This window comes from Jaculus jaculus, chromosome 7 (assembly GCF_020740685.1).
Source record: "Jaculus jaculus isolate mJacJac1 chromosome 7, mJacJac1.mat.Y.cur, whole genome shotgun sequence".
Classification (NCBI taxonomy): Eukaryota; Metazoa; Chordata; class Mammalia; order Rodentia; family Dipodidae; genus Jaculus; species Jaculus jaculus.
Window position 1 is genome coordinate 118,964,742 of NC_059108.1, and position 22,319 is coordinate 118,987,060.

Here is a 22,319-nt window from a genome sequence, read left to right on the forward strand (position 1 = left end):
AATTTTAAAAAATATTAAAATTTTTAAAAATGAATCCCAATCTTATGACTTTCTTTACAATCTTTTGCATCTGTATATGTTTCTCATTTAGTAAACAAAATACATGTGAAGTAAAAGTGTTTTTCAAGCTTTTCTTGGACTTTCTTCTATTATACTTGGACTATAATTAATCTTTTATTTATTTCAAAGGAGTGCATCTCCAATATGGCCTCATTTTTGTTGAAGCATTTTTGATTTTTATATCAAAGACATTGGGACTTTAATATATATGTAGAGGTGCTGGAGGGATGGCTTAGCAGTTAAGGTGTTTGCCTGCAAAACCAAAGGACCCAGATTCAATACCCCAGGACCCACAGTAGTCAGATGCACAAGGGGGCGCACGTGTCTGGAGTTCATTTGCAGTGGCTGGAGGCCCTGTCATGCCCATTCACTCTCTCCCTCTTTCTCTGTAAAATAAAAAGTTTTTTTAAAAAAATATGTATGTAGAGAGACATGGGGACATTATATATATATATACATATATATATATATTCCCTAACTCCATTCCCTGAGAGGACCTGGGAACAGGGACATTCCAAGAACACTGAGAAGGGCTCAGATCATGAATCATCAATGCCATTCTCCTCTAAGAGGAAACTGCGTTCCAGGAAGAAACAGCTTATTACACAACTCGGGCAGGTAACATACAAGGTAAATCAGAAACGCTTTGTGCCAAAAGTGCTCAGGAGATTACAGGAGCATGTTAAAAAGACAGAAGCCAGTTTAAGATCTCCTACTGGCCAAATCTGAAATAATGTGAACATCAAAATACCAAGTAATGATACTAACACTAACAGCTCAGTACAGGAAATAGGAAAGCCTAAATTGCACTGGTATACTTTAACCCATGAAAAGTTTAATGAGGAATAAAAGATTTATATAGTCTCCAAGAATTTCCCAACAAAAAACATTCATTACAAAGGGAAAAAGAGTAATTTTGCAAAACAGAAGCCTGGCAGACATCACCTTAATCAAATAATCAAATGAGCATCACTTGTAATAGAACAAATTAAAATCATGCATCACATGAAAGGAGATAATGAAAACACAGCATCATTTCTGTGATATTCTTGCCAATAATGTATAAGCTGAGTGTAACGATAAAACACCAGGTTGACCCAAAGTGAAGGACATTCTGCAAAATGGCTTGGTCTTTGAAATTATGATGATTACAGAAATCCAGTGAGCACTGAGAACTTCTCCGGACAGAGACTAAAGATATCACTCCTACACACTAAGTCTATTTCTGAACTGGACCCTTGTCCTCGGGAGGACATTGATGGGAAACTTGACAAAACTCCAAGCCCATGGGTTACATGGTAGTAATGTAGCCATGTTAATCTTCCAGTTTGAACATTCGTATTTTAGCTTTGTAGGGAATACATGTTAAACTATATGTGGTGACAGCTCTTTTCCAAACATTCCAGGAACAAGATTCTTTATATCATAAATGCACATTTCCTTGAAGTTTGATATTTATTAAAAACAAATGTTTTGATGCCAGGTGTGGTGGTTACAAATATAATATATTCCTATAATCCTAGCCCTCAGGAGGCTGAAACAAGAGCATTGAAAGCTCCAGAACAAATTGGGTTACATAGCAAGATTCTCCCAAAAACAACTGTTTCAATTAGTTTTCTAAGCTATACAGCTAATTACTCATTAAAATATAGATGTATGCACATACATAATAGAATTTGGATAAACTGGAATTTTACATTTCTTAAATATTTTTATTTATTTATGTGAGAGGCAGAGAGAAAGATGCACACAGAGAGAAAATATGGGTGAACAGGACCTCCTGCCACTGCAAACAAACTCCAGACGCATTTGCCACTTGGTGCATCTGGTTTTATGTGGGTACTGGCAAATCGAACCCAGGTCATCAGGCTTTGAAAGAAAATGCCTTTAACCATTAAGCCATCTCTCCGGTCCACATTTCATTTTTGTTCTGATCTCTCAGCAAGCTGGAATCCGTGTCAAAGGGAGAGGGGGAGGGGGAGAAGGAGGGAGAGGAGAGAAGAAAGGGAAGAAGAAGAAGGGAAAAAAACTGAGGAAAATGCTCTCAGCAAAACCATCTCTCAAATATTTCTTTAGTTTCTTTTAAAATATTTATTTTATTTTATTTTATTTTATTTAACACAGAGAGAGATAGAGGCAGAGAGAGAATGGGCATGCCAGGGCCTCCAGCCACTGTGAATAAACTAGCCGCATGCACCACCACCTTGTGTGCCTGGGCTATGAGGGTCCTGGGGAATGGAACCTGGATCCTTGGGCTTTTCAGGCAAGCACCTTAACCACTAAGTCCTATTTCTTTAATTTCTATGCTGTAAAACTTAGCAGCTTCAAACATAATACGTATCCATTGCATGGCTCATAAAGTAGGCACATAACTGAACTGACTACTGTGGGCCAAACACGGGTGTGATCAGGGTGTGGGTAAGGGTTGGACTTGAATTTGAAACTCACAGTCTTTCACACTCATTAGAGTTGACAGCAGAATCAGTCCCTTACAGTTGTAGAACTGCGCCCCCATTTCCTGCTAGCTCTTACTCATTTGAGAGAGAGAATGTGTGTGTGTTAGGGGTGCACCAGGGCCTCCTGACACTGAAAATGAACTCCAGACACATGTACCACTTTGTGTATCTGGCTTTACTCGGGTACTGGAAAGTTGAACCCTAGCCACCAGTCTTTATAAGTGCTTTTAATTGCTGAGCCATCTCTCCAGCCCCCGGCTCATATTTTAAATAAATTTAAAATGAATGATTTTATTCAATAAAATGATATGGGACAGAGAACTGAATAGGAAGTTCTCAGAGGAAGAAATACAAATGGCTAACACACACCTAAGGAAATGTTCAACATTCTTAACCACCAAGGAAATGCATATTAAAACAACCATGAGAGTCCACTGCACTCCAGTCAGTATGGCAAACATTAAAAAATCAAATGAAAGCCCAGGCGTGGTGGTGCACGCCTTTAATCCCAGCACTTGGGAGGCAGAGGTAGGAGGATCACCATGAATTCGAGGCCACCCTAAGAGACTACATAGTGCATTCCAGGTCAGCCTGAGCTAGAACAAGACCCTACCTGAAAAACGAAAAAACAAAAAAAAACTATATGGAAAAATCTATTTACAGATGAACTGATTCTTATTTCATTCAATATGCCCAAGTGAATTCCTTTTCAATTAAATAATGAAATATACGTATGAGTTTATATAATCTCTCAATGCCAAAGAACATTTCTAAGTTTAAAATTATGTAAAAGACTATCAAAGTTGACAGTATTTGACTGTGACTAGATAGGCAACATTTTTATTTGGTATATACAACTTTGAAAACTGTGCTATGATGAGGTTATTTACTTATAAAGTATGCTTGCTTGTGGCACCATACTAAAGCAGGTCTAATGAACTTATCAAGTGAAGAAAAAAAGTTTCTACATGTAAAATCAGAGACAACTTGTATGTTAGAAGCAGGAAGACCACGGATTTGAAGCCAGCCTGAGCTACAGAGCAAGACTCTGTCTCAAGCGAAAGAAAGAATTAGAGCCAACGTGATAAGACTCAATAACACTAAGAATTTAGTAAGATCAACACTCATAAAATGCTGGCAGAAAGAAAAAGAATTGTGTGCATTTCCAAGAAAGCTGAAACTACCTCTCAAGAATTTTAAACATTAAGGGCTGGAGAGATGGCTCAGCAGTTAAGCGCTCGCCTGTGAAGCCCGAGGACCCCGGTTCGAGGCTCGGTTCCCCAGGTCCCACGTTAGCCAGATGCACAAGGGGGCGCACACGTCTGGAGTTCGTTTGCAGAGGCTGGAAGCCCTGGCGCGCCCATTCTCTCTCTCTCCCTCTCTGTCTGTCTTTCTCTCCATGTCTGTCGCTCTCAAATAAATAAATTTAAAAAAAAGAATTTTAAACATTAAGCTGTGCATGGTGGCCCATGCCTGAAATCCCAGCACTTGAGAGGTAGAATCCAGGAGGATCAGAAGCTCAAGGCAGACCTCAGCTACACAGGAAGTTGAAGCCATTCTGGGCTACATTAAATCCTGTATATGAGAGAGAGAGAGAGAGGAGGACGAGGAGAAATAGGAAGAAAAACTTTAAACATTAACAACACGCATAGTTTGATAAAGGATTGACTAGTTGGAAAAGGAAGGAGATGAGCAGAAGTGGAAGGGAATAAAAGAGAGGAATGGGGGGCAGATATGATCCAAATGCATCACACATGTGCACGGAAATGTCAAAATAAGACTCATTATCGTGTGTACATGCTAATAAAAGAAAACTAAACAAAAAGACACTCCTTGACCCTATCAACTTGCTCCAAAACTTCATCCAGAAGGACTGTTATTTCTCAAAGCTTCATAAATAACATTATTTGAAATAGAAACAACTGCTATCTTCAGCAGCAAAGAGACAAACACATTAATCCAGAAGTTTGAATATTGCACAGTTGTCAGAAAGGTTTCTGGAGATTTAACAACATGAAGAAATGCTTGGCAAACAGCTTTATATGAAAAAGAATTTTTAAAAACTCTATGCATTGTACGAGACCAACAATTTTTTAAATATCTATTTGTTTATTTAAGAGAAGGAGCCATAGAGAAAGACAATGGGCACACCAGGGCCTCCAGCCACTGCAAACGAACTCCAGATGCACACACCACCTTGTGCATCTGGCTTTATGTGGGTACTGGGGCATTGAACCTGGGTCCTTTGGCTTTGCAGGCAAACACCTTAACCACTAAGGCATCTCTCCAGCCCAAGCCAACAATGTTTTACATATCATCTTTCAAAGAGTTGTTCAGTCAGCAGTGAACACAGTATAACTCACCGCTTTGCTCACCTCTGTTCCCATACAGCTGAGTACACAGTTCACTAAGCCAGCAATGCTAGTCACAGTAGGGCACCCAGTGTCACCTAGCTCCCAGTGCTCTTGTGTAGTAAAGGGAGCAGGAGGGTAAGAGATGGTCAAATAACCTACCAATCAAGTTGGCAAGACAAGCTTAAAGTTGTGAAAACAGGACTGGAGAGATGGCTTAGTGGTTGAGGCACTTGCCTGCAAAGTCGAAGAACTCAGGTTGGATTCCCCAGTGCCCATTCAAGGCCAGATGGACAAGGGGGAGCACGCATTTGGAGTTTGTTTGCAGTGGATAGAGGCCCTCACGTGCCCATTCTCTCTTTCTCTCTCTCTCTCTTTCTCTCTCAAATAAATAAATAAAATATTTTTTAATTATGAAAATAGGGCTGGAGAGATGGCTTAGTGGTTAAGGTGTTTGCCTGCAAAGCCAAAGGATCCTGGTTCTTCTCTCCAGGACACACATAAGCCAGATGCACGAGGGGGCGCATGTGTCTGGAGTTCGTTTGCAGTGGCTGAAGGCCCTGGCACGTCCATTCTCTCCCTGTTGCCCTCTTTCTCTCAAATAAATAGATAAATAAAATATATAAATAAAAAAGAGCTGGCCAATAATTTTTTTAAAAAAAATTATGAAAACAGGGGCTGGGGATGTAGCTCAGTTGGTAGAATGCTTATTGAGCACATTGAAGATCCCAGGTTCCATCCCTACCTCTGCAGAAAACCAAGTGTGGTGTGGGGAGGGAGGATCAGGGGTTCAAAGGTCATCCTTGGCCATGCAGACAGTCTGAGGCCAGCCTAGAGAACTTGTTTCAAAATAATATAATCATAATAATAGTATTCCAAGACAATAAATAATAAATCCGCCAAAAACTCTGGGAAAGGCTGCAGAAATAGTCTCACCCTAGAGTAGAAAACAAGGAATTGTAGAAGAGGTTCCATGAGTCCAGCAAGGACATATCACCAGAGCATCTCTCCAAGTCCACAACAGTTGAATTTCTGATTCCTGACCATTTCCTTACATGTATTTTTTCTCCCCAGAGCCAGCCACCATCATGATTCAAGATTAACTTAAATTAAATACTAAGTCAAACTAAAAATCAATCCTTTTTTTGTTTTGTTTTTTTCTTCTTGAGGTAGGGTCTTCTTGTAGCCCAGGCTGACCTAGAATTCCCTGTGGAGTCTCAAGCTGGCCTCAAACTCACGGCGATCCTCCTATCTCTGCCTTCCAAGTGCTGGGATTAAAGACATGCGCCACCATGAAACTCCTAATGGTCACACTTTTTTTTCCCTCCAAGTACTATTTTCACAATATTGTAACCAGACATCTTCTAGACACCACGCCACTCCAGTGGGTGAAAGTAATTTTGGGGTTCCGGAATAATTATATGTAGTGAAAGAGTCCACATTCTCCCCTCAACTCAACCCACCTTGAAGCATACATGCTCCTCAAGTACAGAACGTATACCATCAGCGGGGCTGCAGAGATTGTCTACCCACTAAAGGCACTTATTTGTAAAACCTGACAGCTTGGGTTCACTCCCCAGTACCCATGTAAAGCCAGATGCACAAGACGGTGCATGCACTGGAATTCATTTACAGTGGCAAGAGACCCTGAAGCTCCCCTTCCTTTCTCCCTCCCTTCCTTCCTTCCTTCCGTCTTTCCTTTCTTCTTTCTTTCTTTCTTGCCCCCTCCCTCTGTCTCTCTCTCCTTGCAAGTAAATAAAAATAAAAAACAAAAGGCAGTGTACCATCTAGGTCACTGGTGACATTTCTATTGAAAGCAGAAGCAAAAACCCAAGGAAGCCATTGTCTTGTACCTTGAATGCTTCTTTTAAAAAAGGCCTTACATCCTTCACACGACCAGACTCCATAGTGATATCCAGACGCATAATCGCTGCAGACGGCGCAGAAGTGAGCGTCCCTCTTTGAACTTGGACTAGTAACAGGGCTGGCACAACTGCTCCCGCTAACCTTCCTTTTCAGCGTCTCTCTGTGGGGTCAGAGAAAATAGCCATTGTAAAAGAACATGAAAGAGAGGGGAAGGGCTTTGCAGAATATATATATATATATATATATATGTATGTATGTATGTATATGAATTTTCCCTGATTTAATCTAATCTTTTTGCCTTCTAGAGCTCCCAATAAATATATCCCAGGAAATATAATTGAGCAAAACTTTTGTTCAGTGACATTAATGGAGAAAGAGCTCCGCTGTGGGATAACTGGTGCTAACATGTAGTTGAAGAGTCCTGAGAAGGCCGTAAAGAAGGCAGACCCTGGGAACCCGGCAGGCACCAGAGGTTCCATGGAGGGAGGGAGAGCCCGCAGAGCAGCGCTAGGGGGCGCCAAAACACATCTAGCCAGCTGCTAAATAAATGTTAGGGCATATTTCTTTTGGAAAGGGAAATGAGTTATTATTGATTTCTAAATGAAAGTTCAACTATTAGCAGGGCTTTGATTAGAATTCAAGTTCAAAGGCAAAAACATTTCTTCCATTAAAAGAGATGAAAGTATAAAACATTAATCTTTTTTTAAATTACCTACAATTTTTATATCTGCTTCTTGAGCTTATGAATAAAATTTTTTTTTTTCAAGAAAGAAAAGTAAAATTTTTTGTGGAATGTTTTCCCAAAGGTTATTTTCTTTTGGCTAGGCTTGGTGTTTTAGTGCTAGGGGTTGGACCCAGGGCCTCATGTGTACTAAGCACACATTCTACCTCAGAGCTAGACATTCCAGCCCTTGTTTTCTCAAAGTTTGGGGCTGACATTTGAAAGTAATGAATTTTAGGATTCAATATGCTCTGTGTTAGAACTCTGGCTCTGTTCTTCCTCCCATGTCTCCCTAGACCTTCCTTTCTCTCATCAGCTAGAGATGTCATTAAAAGCCTTACAAATAAGGGTCAAGAGAGGTAGCTTAGCAGTTAATGCACTTGCCTACAAAGCCTAAGGACCTATGTTTGACTCTCCAGGTCCCACATAAGCCAGATGCACAAGGTGACGCAGGCGTACAATGTCACACATGTGCACAAGGTGGCACAAACATCTGGAGTTCAATTTCAGTGGCTGGAGGTCCTGGCATGCTCATATTCTCTCTCTCTCTCTCTCTCTCTCTCTCTCTATCTATCTTCTTCCCTTCTTCCACACACCCATCATTAAAAAAAAAAAAAACTTATAAATTAGAAAACAATCTAGCTGGGCATGGTGGTGCACGCCTTGAATTTTAGCACTCGGGAGGCAGAAGTAGGAGGATTGTCATGAGTTCAAGGTTACCCTGAGATTCCATAGTGAATTCCAGGTCAGCCTGGGCTACAGTGAGACCCTACCTCGAAAAACCAGAAAAAAAAAATTAGAAAACAATCTGTCATGTTACCTTGTATTTAAAGAGTTCAAATATTCTTTTTAACCTTAGAAAAAGTTCAACGGAATCCTACATTTAAATAATTTCTCATTGAGCAGGGCATGGTGGCACATACCTTTAATCCCAGCACTCATGAGGCAGAGGTAGGAGGATGGCTGTGAGTTCAAGGCCAGCCTGGGACTACAAAGTGAGTTCCAGGTCAGACTGGACTAGGGTAATACCCTACCTTGAAAAAAAAAGTAGCTTCTCATTGATTCTTACAAAATGTTACTTTATTGCTTTGTTCAAAGCATCTACCAGCTAACTCACCAGGCTCCTCATGTAAGTCACAGTATTGTCACAGTTACTTTTATCCTGGAAGTGACCTGTCATGATCACTCACCTGTCATTTCACAGGAAGATCCTAACTTGACAGCAAAAATTTTTCAACCACTAATACCTTGCAGCAAATTGATGCAAGTTCAATCTTAACTATATAAAGACAGTATTGATGACAGTGAATTCTCCCCACAATATTTATCAATAAGCACAGCTTTTTAATGAGTATTAGAATATAAGAATAGACCAGAGCGTCACATCTGAGGTGTGCAAAGTGATGTAGGAAACAAAATAAAGACTTTGTAGCACACGTACTTTTCTTCTTTCTAAATCATAACATGAGAACAACGCTCGTCAACTACGATTCACAATAAAAAACGGACTTTACCTGCTTACAGGTAAGGTGTGTTCTAGTGATCTTGCTTCACACCAAGGACTCTTTTGAGGCTCTGCATACAGAAGGGATGACTGGCAATGGATGGCTAAAGGAGAAAGGTGTCCTGGGGTTGGCCATAGCACATTTGGGCTTGCAGTCTGTCGACCAGGCCCACCCTCCGAGTTACTGGCTCCACTGGGAATAGCGTAATTCATCACAGCCGGACCGTAGAAGGTCATGGCCGAATACTCGTGGCGGCTCTCTACATAAGAAGAAGGGATATATATGGGGCCATGCTCCAGGGGTAGGACAGACTGATTACAGTTGTAGGAAGCAGGAGAGTTAAGGCTAGATGGTGAATTTTTGATATCCATATCTTGAACAGGTAGCCACTGAGCAAAGTCCTTTGAGAAGAGGCACAAATGGATATTATAACGTTCTCAAAGATTCACGCACAGGTGCAACACCTATAAAGAAAAACAAAAGACAGTTCTAAATTAGTCGGAACTATAGGATTAACTAATAAGAAAGTTCATTTTAAAGTTGTGTGTGGTGGCGCACGCCTTCAATCCCAGCACTCAGGAGGCAGAGGTAGGAGGATCACCACAAGTTCAAGGCCACCCTGAGACTACATAGTGAATTCCAGGTCAGCCTGGGCTAGAGCGAGACCCTACCTCGAAAAAACCAAAAACAAAAAAAAAAAAAAAAAAGAGAGAGAGAGAGAGAGAGAGAAAGAAAGTTCATTTTAGCTGGGGCCAGTGGTATTTACCCACGATCTCAGCACTTGAGGCAGGAGGATTTTGTGTGCTAGGCTGCTTGGGCTATACAATAAGACACAATTTCAAAAAAAAAAAAAAAAAAGGAACTAGGATGTAGCTCAGTTGGTAGACTGCTTGCCAACCATGCGCAAAGCACTGGGTTCCATCCCCAGCACACAGAGACCGGGCATGATGGCACGTGCCTATAATCCCAGCACTCAGGAGGCAGAGGAAAAAAGATGAAGAGTTCAAGGCTGGCCTGGAGACATGGCTTAGCGGTTACAGCACTTGCCGGCAAAGCCAAAGGATCCTGGTTCGACTCTCCAGGACCCACATAAGCCAGATGCACAAGGTGGCACATGCATCTGGAGTTCATTTACAGTGGCTGGAGGCCCTGGTGTGCCCATTCTCACTCTCTCTCCTCTTTCTCTCTCTCAAATAAATAAAGAAATAAAATATATTTTTAAAGAAAAAAGAGCTCAAGGCCACCCTCATCTACGTAGTAAGCCTGGACTACATGGGACACAATCTCAAAAAGAAAATATTCATTTGTATTGAAAATACACACATTTGTATGGTTTTACAAATATTCTGAAAGATATATGTGAAAATATTAACTACAGAGGGGCAGAAATGTGAAGAAAGGAACACTTGCTTCCTATTATGTTCCTTTATTTATCCCTCTGCTGTTAATGATGTTACTGCAATTTTTTATAAATTACTTATGTATGTATGTATGTCTATATGTACATGTGTGAGTGTGTGTGTGTCAGGGCCTTTTGCCACCACAAACAAACACCAGATGTTTGTACCACTTTTTGCATCTGGCTTACATGGATGGCTTGGAAATTGAATCCTGGTTAGCAGACCTTGCAAGCAAATGCCTTTAACCACTGAGTCGTTATTTTCCCCGCCCTAAGAATCTTTTGAGAGACAGTCTCATCTATCCCAACCTGGCCTTGAACTCAATATGTAGCTGAGGATGACCTTGAGCTTCTGATCCTCCTGCCTCCTGGGATTACAGGTATTTGCCACAATGCCTCAGCCTCCCGAGTTCTGGGACAACCCATTTAGCCAAATCACCAGCCCAGGACTGTTTAAGTACAATAACATCATAATATACTTGTTAAACTTAAAATCACAGGAATATATAAAAAATGTTTTCCCCTAGAACTATATAAAGGTTAACTATAAAATCGTATTGAAAAATAGTCAAGCCAGGTGTGGTGGTGCATGCCTTTAATCCCAACACTTGGGAGGCATTAGTAGGAGGGTTGCCATGAGTTCGAGGCCATCCTGAGACTACATAGTGAATTCCAGGTCAGCCTGAACGAGAGTGAAACCCTACCTCAAAAAAAAGAGAGAAAGAAAAATAGTCAAGAATAACCAGGTAAATCCTAAAAGGGAATATCAGTGAGCAAGACTAGTCTTAACATGCTTGAATACACTATAAATTTCCAATAATAATTTAAAAAATGAGTTTTAACATATAGACTGACCATGGTAAGTTATCAGTCTGTTGCCCCTTAGCCATAAAAGCACCCTTCAATACAGACTCTATGACAAATAATGAAATTCTTATAAGACCAAGGTGAGCTCAATGTTAAACTCGGTAGAGGGTCCCGGAGGGACACTGTGGGAGCCAGGGCTGTGCTGTGACTTCTGGCCCTAGCAGCAGTTAGTAATGTGAATGAGGGGATCCAGAGTGGAGTTCTGGTCCAGAATGAAGTCCCCTGCAACCTGCAATCTCCACATGGTGATATTCTTTTCACAGTCACCTGCCTGTGTGACCCGGAATATCCAACACTTCAGAGTCATTCATTACATAAGACTTCTTGCCCCCGTGGCTTGCATGCTCTGAAGGCCTGTGGCCCTTGAAGGGAACCATATCCCCACTTTGCATTCACACCCCCAGTTTCCAATAGCCATCTGCTGGCTTGCGTTTTGTAGGGGGCTGTTACTTGCTTAGCAACCTCAGATCTGCTAACCCAACCCACGTGGCCCCGAGTTAATGGCTAAATCTCACCTTTTCCAGTGAGCTTTAAGCCCTTTCCAGATTTTCCTTGGATCCTATGGTGGTTTGAATGAAATATGTCCCCACAGGTTGAACACTTGGCCCCCGCTGGTAATTTGGGAAAGTTGGGGGGCCTTTGGGAGGAGGTGTGTAATTGGGGGTGGACCTTGACTTTACTTGCCCAGCCCACTGGGTGTTCAGAGCTAACTCACTAGGACTATTTCCCTCCCCTCCTGCTGTGACAAGATGTGATACTCAGTTGTCAGCCAAGCTTTCCCCACCATCATGAATCTCCCCCCGCCCCCTGAAATTACAAACTGAAATAAACCCTTTCCTCCTATCTGCTGCTTCGGGTTGGGTACTTTGTCCCAGAAATGAGATGGTAACCGCAACAGATAATCTCTTTCTCAGCCTTCAGGTGTCAAAAAAAACCCAACTTATATTTTATTTTTGGGGTTTTTTTGAGGTAGAGTTTCACTCTAGCTCAGGCTGGCCTGGAATTCACTATGGAGTCTCAGGGTGGCCTTGAACTCATGGCGATCCTCCTACCTCTGCCTCCCGAGTGCTGGGATTAAAGGCATGCACCACCACACCAGGCATATCTTACACATATCTCATTCTACTTAGCATTTCTTGGTGTTAAAGTTCCCCTCTTGAAGATACTGTGTAATTCTACCTCCTGACTTGACTCATTGTTAAACCAACAGAGTAGAAAAATCCAAAAACACAAGGGCTTGGAAAACTTGGTATATTATAAAGGGAGATTGTTTCAAATCAACATTTGGATGTTTCTATGGGCAAGCATTGGAAAAATGGATCTATAGTTCACCCTACTAGCTATAACAGACTCCAGAGGTCAAGGAGTTAAAAGAAGCAGACACGGGGGCACATGCCTGAAATCCCAGCAATCGGGAAGCTAAAGTAGGAGAGTTGCTGTGAGTTTGAGGCCAGCCTAGGCTACAGAGTGAGTTCCAGGTCAGCATGAGCTAAAGTGAGAATCTGCCTGAAAATATACCCCTCAAGTCCCCCCAAAGTTACAAACACACATACATGAATGCTCCAAACATGTAAACACCCATACGTACATGGACACCACACATACACATGTTAAATAAATATCCTTTAAAGGACTGCAATTTTTATTTTTCAGGCTATTAGCTTTGATAAAAATTCAAATGCTTAACTACCAAAAACTTCAAATGTTTAACAATAAAGGTCCTAGCAGAGCTGAAAAAAAAAAATCAGCAACTCTCTGGGCATGGTGGTGCATGCCTTTCACCCCAGCACTCGGGAGGCAGAGGTAGGAGAATCTCTGAGAGTTCAAGGCCAGCCTCAGACTCTACATAGTGAATTCTTTAAATAAAATATTTAAAATAAGAAAAATAAGCATGAGGACCTGAATTTGACATCCCAGTGTCCATGTGAAAATGTACCCACGTGGAAAAAAAAAGTCATGCATTGCAGCGCGTGCCTGTATTCCCAGCACAGGGGAGATGGAAACAGGTAGACGCTTGGGGCGTGGTGTTCAGCCAGTCTAGCTAACTGAGCTCCAGGACACTGAGATTCTGTCTCAAGGATGTAAACAGCATTCTTGAGGATGACACCCAAGGTTGTTCTGTGGCCTCCACACACATGTTAAAAAAAGAAAAAGAAAACCCGCTGTGTCCCTAGCAGTATGCAAAACACATGAAGGAGGAGTTCATCTTTTATGGGTCAACATGTTTTCCACTTGTAAACACTTAACATTTAAATCAAGTCTCCTTATTGTCTCAGAATTGCATTGATTTCTTCTTGCAAACAGAAGTTGATAGGAGGGTGAGAAGTAAAATCAGATTTTAAGCTCCCTGAAGGCACATGCTATTTCTCAGCTACCTTTCACTACAGCTTAAGACGTATTTGGTGTGGAGAAAGAATGTGAGAAGTTGTGTTTTAAAATGTGAGATTTTGAGCTGGAGAGATGGCTCAGTGATTAAGGCACTTGCCTGCAAAGCCTAATGACCTGGGCTCAATTCTCCCGTACCCATGTAAAGCCAGATGCACAATAATGCATGCATCTGGAATTCATTTGCAGCAGCTGGAGGCCCTGGCACACCCATTCTTTCCTCTCCCTGCCCCTCCTTGCAAATAAATAAATAAAAGTATTTTTTAATGTAAGATTTCACTAAGTCAAAACTATAAGCACCTTTGCTGGGCATAGAATTGTTCTGGAGAAAAAGGGGTCCAGTAAGTCTGCCTCTGGAAGCTAACAGACCAGCCTCTGGAGAGACATGCCTTTTGAAGAGTAGTGGACATCTGCCCAGCCTCTGGACAGACCTGCCTTCTAGAGCTTAGTGGACAGCTGCCTGGCCCCTGGAAAGGACTGCATATGACAATGCTAAGGAAAGGTCAAACTTCTAGATCTGGTGTACATTTTCTACTGAATGTGAAATGGTTCCAAACCACAGCAAGTTGAAAATGGTCAAGTCCAACCAGTGCAAGTCAGAAGTGGCCTCTACCTAAAGTCAATCTGATTCCTAACAGAAGACATGCAAGACGTGGCATATGTTGCTGATTATGGTTAAAACTAGCAGTTTCTGCAGGAGTGGATTAATATCCCAATACTCAGGAGGCTGACACAGGAGGATTGCTGTGAGTCTGAGGCCATCCTGGGCTACAGTGAGACCTTATCTCAAGAAAAACAGCCAGGTGTGGTGACACACACCTTTAATCCCAGCACTGAGGAGGCACAGGTAGGTGGATTGTCATGCGTTTGAGGCCACCCTGAGACTACATAGTGAATTCCAGGTCAGTCTGATCTAGATACTGTACCTAAAAACAAACAAACAAAAACAGAACTTCACACGGTGGCGCACACCTTTAATCCCAGCACTTGGGAGGCAGAGGTAGGAGGATTGCAGTGAGTTTGAGGCCACCCTGAGACCACATACATAGTCAATTCCAGGTCAGCCTGGGCTATGGCAAGATCCTACCTCCAAAAAACAAATGTATACATGCACAACAAAAACCTAGCAACTTTCAATTTTTATCAGTTTGTTTGTTGCTTTTTCCTTTCTTTTCTTTTAATATTTTATATTTACTTATTTATTGGCAGAGAAAGAGGGAGAGAGAATGGGCACTCCAGGGCCTCTAGCCCCTGCAAATGAATTCCAGACACATGCACCCCCTTGTGCATCTGGCTAACGTGGGTCCTGGGGAAATCCAACCAGAGTCCTTTGGCTTTGCAGGCAAACACCTTAAGTGCTCTGCCATCCCTCCAGCCCTGTTTGTTGCTTTTTGACATGGAGTCTTATTTTGCCCAGGCTGGCTTCGAGCTTTCTGAATAGCCAAGGATGACCTTGAACTCTTGATCCTCCTGCCTCCACCTTCCGAGCTGGGGTTATAGGCATGTGCCATCACACCTAGCTCAGATGTTACCATCTCAGTCATCTCTCGGGGTCCAGTTCTGTAGTACTGAAGGGTGATCAGCTCCAGTGCTTCATTCACTTTACAAAACTAAAAGTGTGTTCCCGTAAACAACGCATCCTCCATGTCTCCTTCAGCCCCTGGAAACTACCATCTATATTCTGTCTTTTTAGATCTGACTATTCTAAATACTTCATGTAAATACAGTTAATCCCAGCACTCGAGAGGCAGAGGTAGGAGGATTGCTGTGAATTCAAGGGCACCCTGAGTCTTCATAGTGAATTCGAGGTCATTCTGGGCTAAAGTGAGACCCTACCTTGAAAAAAACAACAAAAAACAGTTAACATTTTATTTATTTATTTGAAAGAGAGAGTAACTATTCCACACACAAAATAGCCCAGATATCCATGACCTCACAATGCCTGACACTACCTATACAAGACAATAATAGGAGGAAAAGATGATGACATCAAAATGAAAGAGAGGCTGATTGATAGGGGAGGGGATATGATGGAGAATGGAGTTGCAAAGGGGAAAGTGGGGGAGGGAATTACCAGGGTTTATTGACTATAATTATAGAAGCTGTCAACAAAAAAAGAAAGAAAGAAATGGGGAGGTAATATGATGGAGACTGGAATTTCAAATGGGAAAGTGTGGGGGTGGGGAGGGAGGGAATTACCATGGGATATATTTTATAATCATGGAAAATGTTAATAAAAATTAAAAAAAAAAGAAAGAAAGAAAAGAAAAAAGAAAGAGGGAGGCAGATAGAAAGAGAGAATGGATGCATCCGAGCCTCTAGCTACTACAAAGTCCAGACGCATACTCCACCTTGTGCATCTGGCTTTATGTGGGTACTGAGGAATCAAACCAAGGTCCTTAGACTTTATAGGCAAGTGCCTTAACCACTGAGCTATCTCTCCAGCCCTCTTTGTCCTTTTTGGTAAGCATATTTCACATGGCATAAAGTCCCCTCCGTGTTGTGTCGGAATTTCCTTTGTTTTAAAAAGTCTCATGCTCTGAGCTAGCCAGGCTGCTTCCTTTGTTTGTAAAGATAAATAAAATTCCAACCAATTTTTCTTTTTAATCAAAGAACAGGTTGTTTTTTCTTTTTTTCTTTTTTTTTATTTTCTCTTTTCTTGCATGTGTATGTGGTTTGCATGTTTGTATGTGAATGTTGGGGGGAATATGGTGGCCAGAGCCAGATACCAGGAACCTTCCTTGATTGATCTCCTTTTTATGTTTTTTTTTTGAGGTAGGGTCTCACTCTAGCTCAGGCTGACCTGGAATTCACTCTGTAGTCTCAGGGTGGCCTCGAACTCACAGCAATCCTCCTACCTATACCTCCCAAGTGCTGGGATCAAAGGTATGCGCCACCATGCCCGGCTCTTTCTACTTACTAAGACTGGATCTATCATTCAAACCCAGAGCTCATCAATTAAGCTAGTCTAGCTAACCATCTTGACCTGGGGATGCCTGGTCTTTGCATCCCGAGCACTGGAATTAGAGGTGGGCCACCAGACCCACCTGGCATTTTACATGGGTGTCGGGGATCCGAACTCAGATCCATCCACTTGGCAAGTACTTTACCCACTGAGCCAGCCCCCAAAGCCCTCAAAGACAGTTTTAAACAGAGATTCTTTTTTAAATGTGTGTGTGTGTGTGTGTGTGTGTGTGTATGCGTGTGTGTGTGTGTTTTATTTACTTAAAGAAAGAGAGAGGTAGAGAGAGACAATGGGCACACCAGGGCCTCCAGCCACTACAAACGAACTCCAGATGCTTGTGCCACCCTGTGCAGCTGGCTTGCGTGGGTCCTGGGGAATCAAACTGGGGTCCTTTGGCTTTGCATGATAATGCCTAAAATGCTAAGATGTATTCTCCAGCCCCTTGAACAGGGATTCTTAATCACACTCAGAGATCCATGGAGATGACCTGCACTCCAGTGAGCTGAACATCAGTGAGCACGGGGAGTCACTGGTACCCTTCAGACGGCATCTCCAGAACTGTTAAGCGCACTTGCCCCCCATCTGTCCTGAAACCCATTCTCCCACCCAGTGCACCCACATATACACCTGCTCCCTGGGCTTCCGTTTTCAGCATTTCACCTCCATGATCATATATGGTAGTGCACTGCTTTTGCTATTTACTCTGAGAATATCTGACATCTTGAGTGTTTAACCAAAGCACATTTGAAGTGCTTTGACAAGCTGAGCTTGGTGGTGTATGCCTTTAATCTCAGCACTCAGGAGACGGACAGAGGATGGTTATCATGAGTTTGAGGCCAGCCTGAGCTACAGAGTGAGTTGCAGGTCAGCCGGGGCTAGAGTAAGACCCTTCCTCAATAAAATAAAATTAGCTGGCGTGGTGGCACACGCCTTTAATCCCAGCACTTGGGAGGCAGATGTAGGAGGATCACTGTGAGTTCAAAGCCACCCTGAGACTATGTAGTGAATTTCAGGTCAGCCTGGGCTAGAGTGAAACCCTACCTCAAAACAAAACAAAAAAAAAAAAAAAAAAACGGGCGTGGTGGCACATGCCTTTAATCCCAGCACTTGGGAGGCAGAGGTAGGAGGATCACCGTGAGTTCAAGGCCACCCTGAGACTACAGAGTTAATTCCAGGTCAGCCTGAGCTAGAGTGAGACCCTACCTCGAAAAAAAAAAAAGAAAGAAAAAGAAAAAGAAAATTAAAATTAAGTACTTTGACAATAGAATTTCAATAGTACACATTATAACAACTGAGAGCAAAATACAAGATAATATGTATAACAAATTGTATTTATGTATAACCTGTTATCTGGAAGCAATGATTACATTTTATATTTCTTGAACTTTAAGTATAAGAAAATGCCCAACTGCCAGGCGTGTTGGCACATACCTTTAATCTCAGCACTCGGGAGACAGAGGTAGGAGGACCACCGTGAGTTCGAGGCCACCCTGAGACTCCATAGTGAATTCCAGGCCAGCCTGGGCTAGAGTGAGTGAGACCCTACCTCGAAAAAACAACAACAAAAATAATAATAAAGTACATCTAAAGATGGATGGGTCCAAATGCCTTTCCTAGACAAAGTATTGCTGCTATAAATTTACAAGATGATACAATACTCTCAATCACCATGTGAAGATTAAACTACACTTGGGAAATTATCACAGAGCAGAAAGACAGTAACTATTAGATAAAATTTTTTTAGATAAATTTGATCAACAGACATACAGTTAATTCTAAATTAATAAGAGCCAGCATGATGGTACATGCCTTTAATACCAGCACTTGGAAGGCAGAGGTAAGTGGATCACTATGAGTTCGAGGCCAGCCTGAGACTACATAGTGAATCCAGGTCAGCCTGGGCTAGAGTGAGACCCTACCTTGAAAAACAAACAAACCAACAACAACAAAAACATAAATTAATGAGAAAATGTAATTAAATGATTTGACAAAAAACAACACATTTTTGGACCATTGTGCTCAACCAATGTTTTCCTGACTGTCATGCTATCTTTCCATCTCCCAAAAGGAACATGGTGAGCACTTAGCATGCAGAGCCAGCACATCAAACCATCAGAAAAGCCACTGCTATACGCTCCTTTCATCAGGCCTCTCAAAAAGATAAAACAAGAAAAATGTCCCATGGAAACTCATACACTTGAAATAATGCTTCACAAATGTAAAGAGACCATGTATGTCATCTCCCTCCAGAACAGAGATTCAGTTCCATCAAGTGTCTCCATCTACAACCAAAATGCTCATCCTCTAGCCAGCAACTAAAATGACCTGTCTGGCGGGTACACACCACCAATTGGCAAGTGCCAATATGCATCCAGAATTCAGTCAGGTGCCACATTGATTTTTGCCTGGCAAACCCAGATCTCAGATACTGGCATGTCTATACATCCCCGGCGCAGTCATTGCTGTCTAAGCACTAACCCTGCATGGGCGGGCATTGTCACTGGGGTTGCTTTTTGGTTGAAGAGCTGTTGCATGAATCCAGATTCATTTGTCAGTCAGTGGAATCTTGGATAATTCACAACTTGGAGGCAAGGCAAACAGGTTTTTTCCAAAGCCAAGTCAATACAGGATGATGAGTTAACCCAGTGCAGTAGACAAAATTGGGTTGCAAAAGGCTGCCTTTTCCATCAGGGGTCTATGACACAGAATGGGCAAACCCAATCTTGTTTTCTGAGCAGTCTTACTCTAAAACTGAGATATACAGTGGTTGAAGGAGCCCCAAATATTGTGTCTTCAACACTGTAGGCCAGGATACTCCTAACACATCATTTAAAGGCCCGATCATGGTCTTAGTCACCACAATATCTGATATAATTAATAGAGAAAAATAATCTCTAAAGAGTTTAATTGCTGGGCCTAACAAACATGCAATTTTTACTGATCAACTCAAGAACATGAACTTGGACATCCTGATTCTAATTACTCCTTGTTTTGCACATTGGTTTTCTTTAATCACCACAATCTAAAGCCATCACACCACATCCTTTAGGAAAACAGCTCCTGTATCTGTCCGGAGACTTGTCTCTCCTGTAGAATACACCTGTATTTGGCCCTCTCAGGTCACACCGTGTTCCACGGAAAAGCCTTTGTACACATGGGATTTGGGGTGGTGTTCTAAGGCACTGGCTGGGAAACATCTTATGGCTCTTAAACCCAAAAAATAAATAAAATTTTAAATTCCCAAATATTGACGGTAATTTTATGGAGGAGAAAAAAAAGGTTGGCCCTGCACACAATAAAACATCCCCAAAAGAGTAGATTGACCTATAAATCCAGCTAAAGAATAGAAAAATCAGTCACCAGTCAGCCTACGTGTGTGTGTGTGTGTGTGTGTGTGTGTGTACCCAAAACAGTGGTGCCTGAAAGCCAGAGCAGCTGGACAAATCACATAAAGTCCTTGAGCCTCTCGTGAGCATCATCCTGAGTAGAAATGGAATAAAATTATAGGATGCATCTTTCACAGTGCCCCAAAGAGGGAAGGAAACGTCACATGTAAGAACGTTCTGCAGAGTATCAGCACAGAGCTAAGGAGGTGACACCAGTCTACTTGTGTGCTACTGGGAACATCTGTAGTGCTGGTCAGGATTTCCAGATAATTTAAGAGAAAATGAATTTTACTTTCTTAACTTGTGTTTGATGGCAGTCCATCGCTACCAGTCCAAATAGCTGGGCTGCAGGTAGCCCACCGGCTGTGTATGTATGAACAAAATGCCACCTGGTATGGATGCCATATTCTTAACCTGCAGATGTGGAGGACTTTAATAGCTCATCTGCCTCTACCTGTCCATCACACTCCCCTAAGCATTGTGGTCAAATACCTCACACCTGTGTGCCCTTTGGAAGTACAAAAAAAAAAAAAAAAAAAAAACACCTCTAAACACTAGGAAAAGTTTCATGGAAAGAATACATATGTATATATTTCTTAAGAATGAAGCATTCTTAATATTCTTGTATAAATATCTGTTTGGTAACAACTAGCTTCACATGTATCTTTTCCAAAGCAAAAATATTAAGGCCCTCAACAAACTTCACATTAATTAAGAATTTTAAAATTCTAAAATTAAACCAGGCATGGAGGTAAATGTCTATAATCCCAGTACTTGGGAAGTGGAGGCAGGAGGATCCGAAGTTCAAGGTCATCCTTAGGTACATAGCCCATTCAAAAACAGCATGGATATATGAAACCCTGTTTCACAAAAAGAAAAAAAAGCAAAAGAAAGAAAGAAATAGAGAATGAAAACTCTGAAGTAAGAGTAGAACTGATGATTTACAATTGACTTACATGCAACTCTTCATGAGTATATTTATCTTTCAAGGTGAGAAAAACTGAATTCCCTCTGTCATCAGAACAGCACAACTTAAAAAAAAAACTAAATGTAACTGTATGTGAATAATACTGCAATAAGCCTAATTTTTTTAAATGTCTATAAGTGCTGTCACTGAATTATGAACCCCAATATTTAAATTTCTACAGTACTAGACACTGATTTATGAACCCCAATCTTTATGTTGACAGGACTAGCTGAATTATGAACCCCGATATTTAATGTCTACAGTACTAGACACTGAAGCATGAAGTCCAAAGTTTGAACACATAGCTTCGAACTCTATATGTAATCAGCACAAACTCATGAGCAAATGATGTGTCCATCCCTCAGCTCTTGTTGTCTTATAGATTCCATAAAATGCTCAAAACATCTACTAAAATGAGCCCTAAATGTATTTTCAATCATTGCTTGTTGAACAGTTCTAGAAAATGAGTCTGTTTCTCTTCTCCATTTATTGAAGATCACAGTGTTTTATTCTTAAGAAGAGACATGCTATCTGTTGAAAGCTAATTATACTTTAAGGATTGAATTTACTACTGTTTCACCTTTTCATATTACAAATAAATTGTGAGAAATGTAAAAGGTGATTAGGTTCATTTGGATCCCTCAGAACCATTGTGACTACAATCGGCTTCTTATTGGTTCAAAGGCTTGTGTCCTAAGCAAGTCTCACAAAAAAAAAACCTGCTTTTGAAATAAGAATGTTTCAAATTCATCTAAAAAATGCTTGAATAAAAGACAGAACCCTAAAATTTATGCTCCCCCACCTATTGATTAGCAAATCCTTACATTTTACCTTCAACATGTATGTAGAAACACATTCCTCTGGGGGAAACGTGAGCCGGTCTGTGGTGTGCTTTCAGTCATACCAGATTCTCTTTCCACAAAACTCACCAGTACAAAGCGTTCCTTTCACTTTTTAAACAACATCTACACCAGGAAAATATCCAGCGTGAGTTTAGCAATTTATATAGCAAAAGTAAACTTTTCGAATGGAATGGACATGTAAATGCTGGAAATACAGCAAGACAAACATTTTTTTTTTCCTCCAAAGTGCTGTGTGGCAGGCACCCTATCGTAGATCCTGCTTTACAGAGGTAAAAATGTCGACCGGGTTACTTTCCTGCACAGAGATCTTTACGCAAACTCAAAGTTTGATTTTACACACACACACACACACACAAAAGTACTCACTTGACCCAATTTTTTACTTCCACTCTACACCAGTAGCACAAGAAAGGCTTGAGGAGGCAACAGTTGGCTCCTTCCACAAACGAAAGAGATCAGATGTTACCTAGCTCAGCCCGCCCCCGCCCCCCGGGAAAGGGGTGCACCCATTTCTGCTACGACCTAAGT

At 41.5% G+C, this 22,319-nt stretch overlaps 1 protein-coding gene across 3 annotated transcripts in view; it reads right to left on the reverse strand.

Annotated features, from left to right (window-relative positions):
* The window catches only part of Esr2 (estrogen receptor 2), a 52,498-nt gene extending 43,153 nt beyond the window's left edge, over window positions 1-9,345 (reverse strand). For 2 of the 3 annotated variants that reach the window (XM_045154723.1, XM_045154722.1), the window contains exons 1-2: window positions 8,969-9,345; window positions 6,721-6,893 (exon numbers count right to left, since the gene is read on the reverse strand). In XM_045154723.1, coding sequence (XP_045010658.1) covers window positions 6,721-6,893; window positions 8,969-9,330 — 535 coding nt within the window. In that variant the 5' untranslated portion in view covers window positions 9,331-9,345. The remainder of the gene's footprint in view (window positions 1-6,720; window positions 6,894-8,968) is intronic. The other variant, XM_045154721.1, reaches the window with a different exon arrangement.
* Window positions 9,346-22,319: the final 12,974 nt, after the last annotated feature.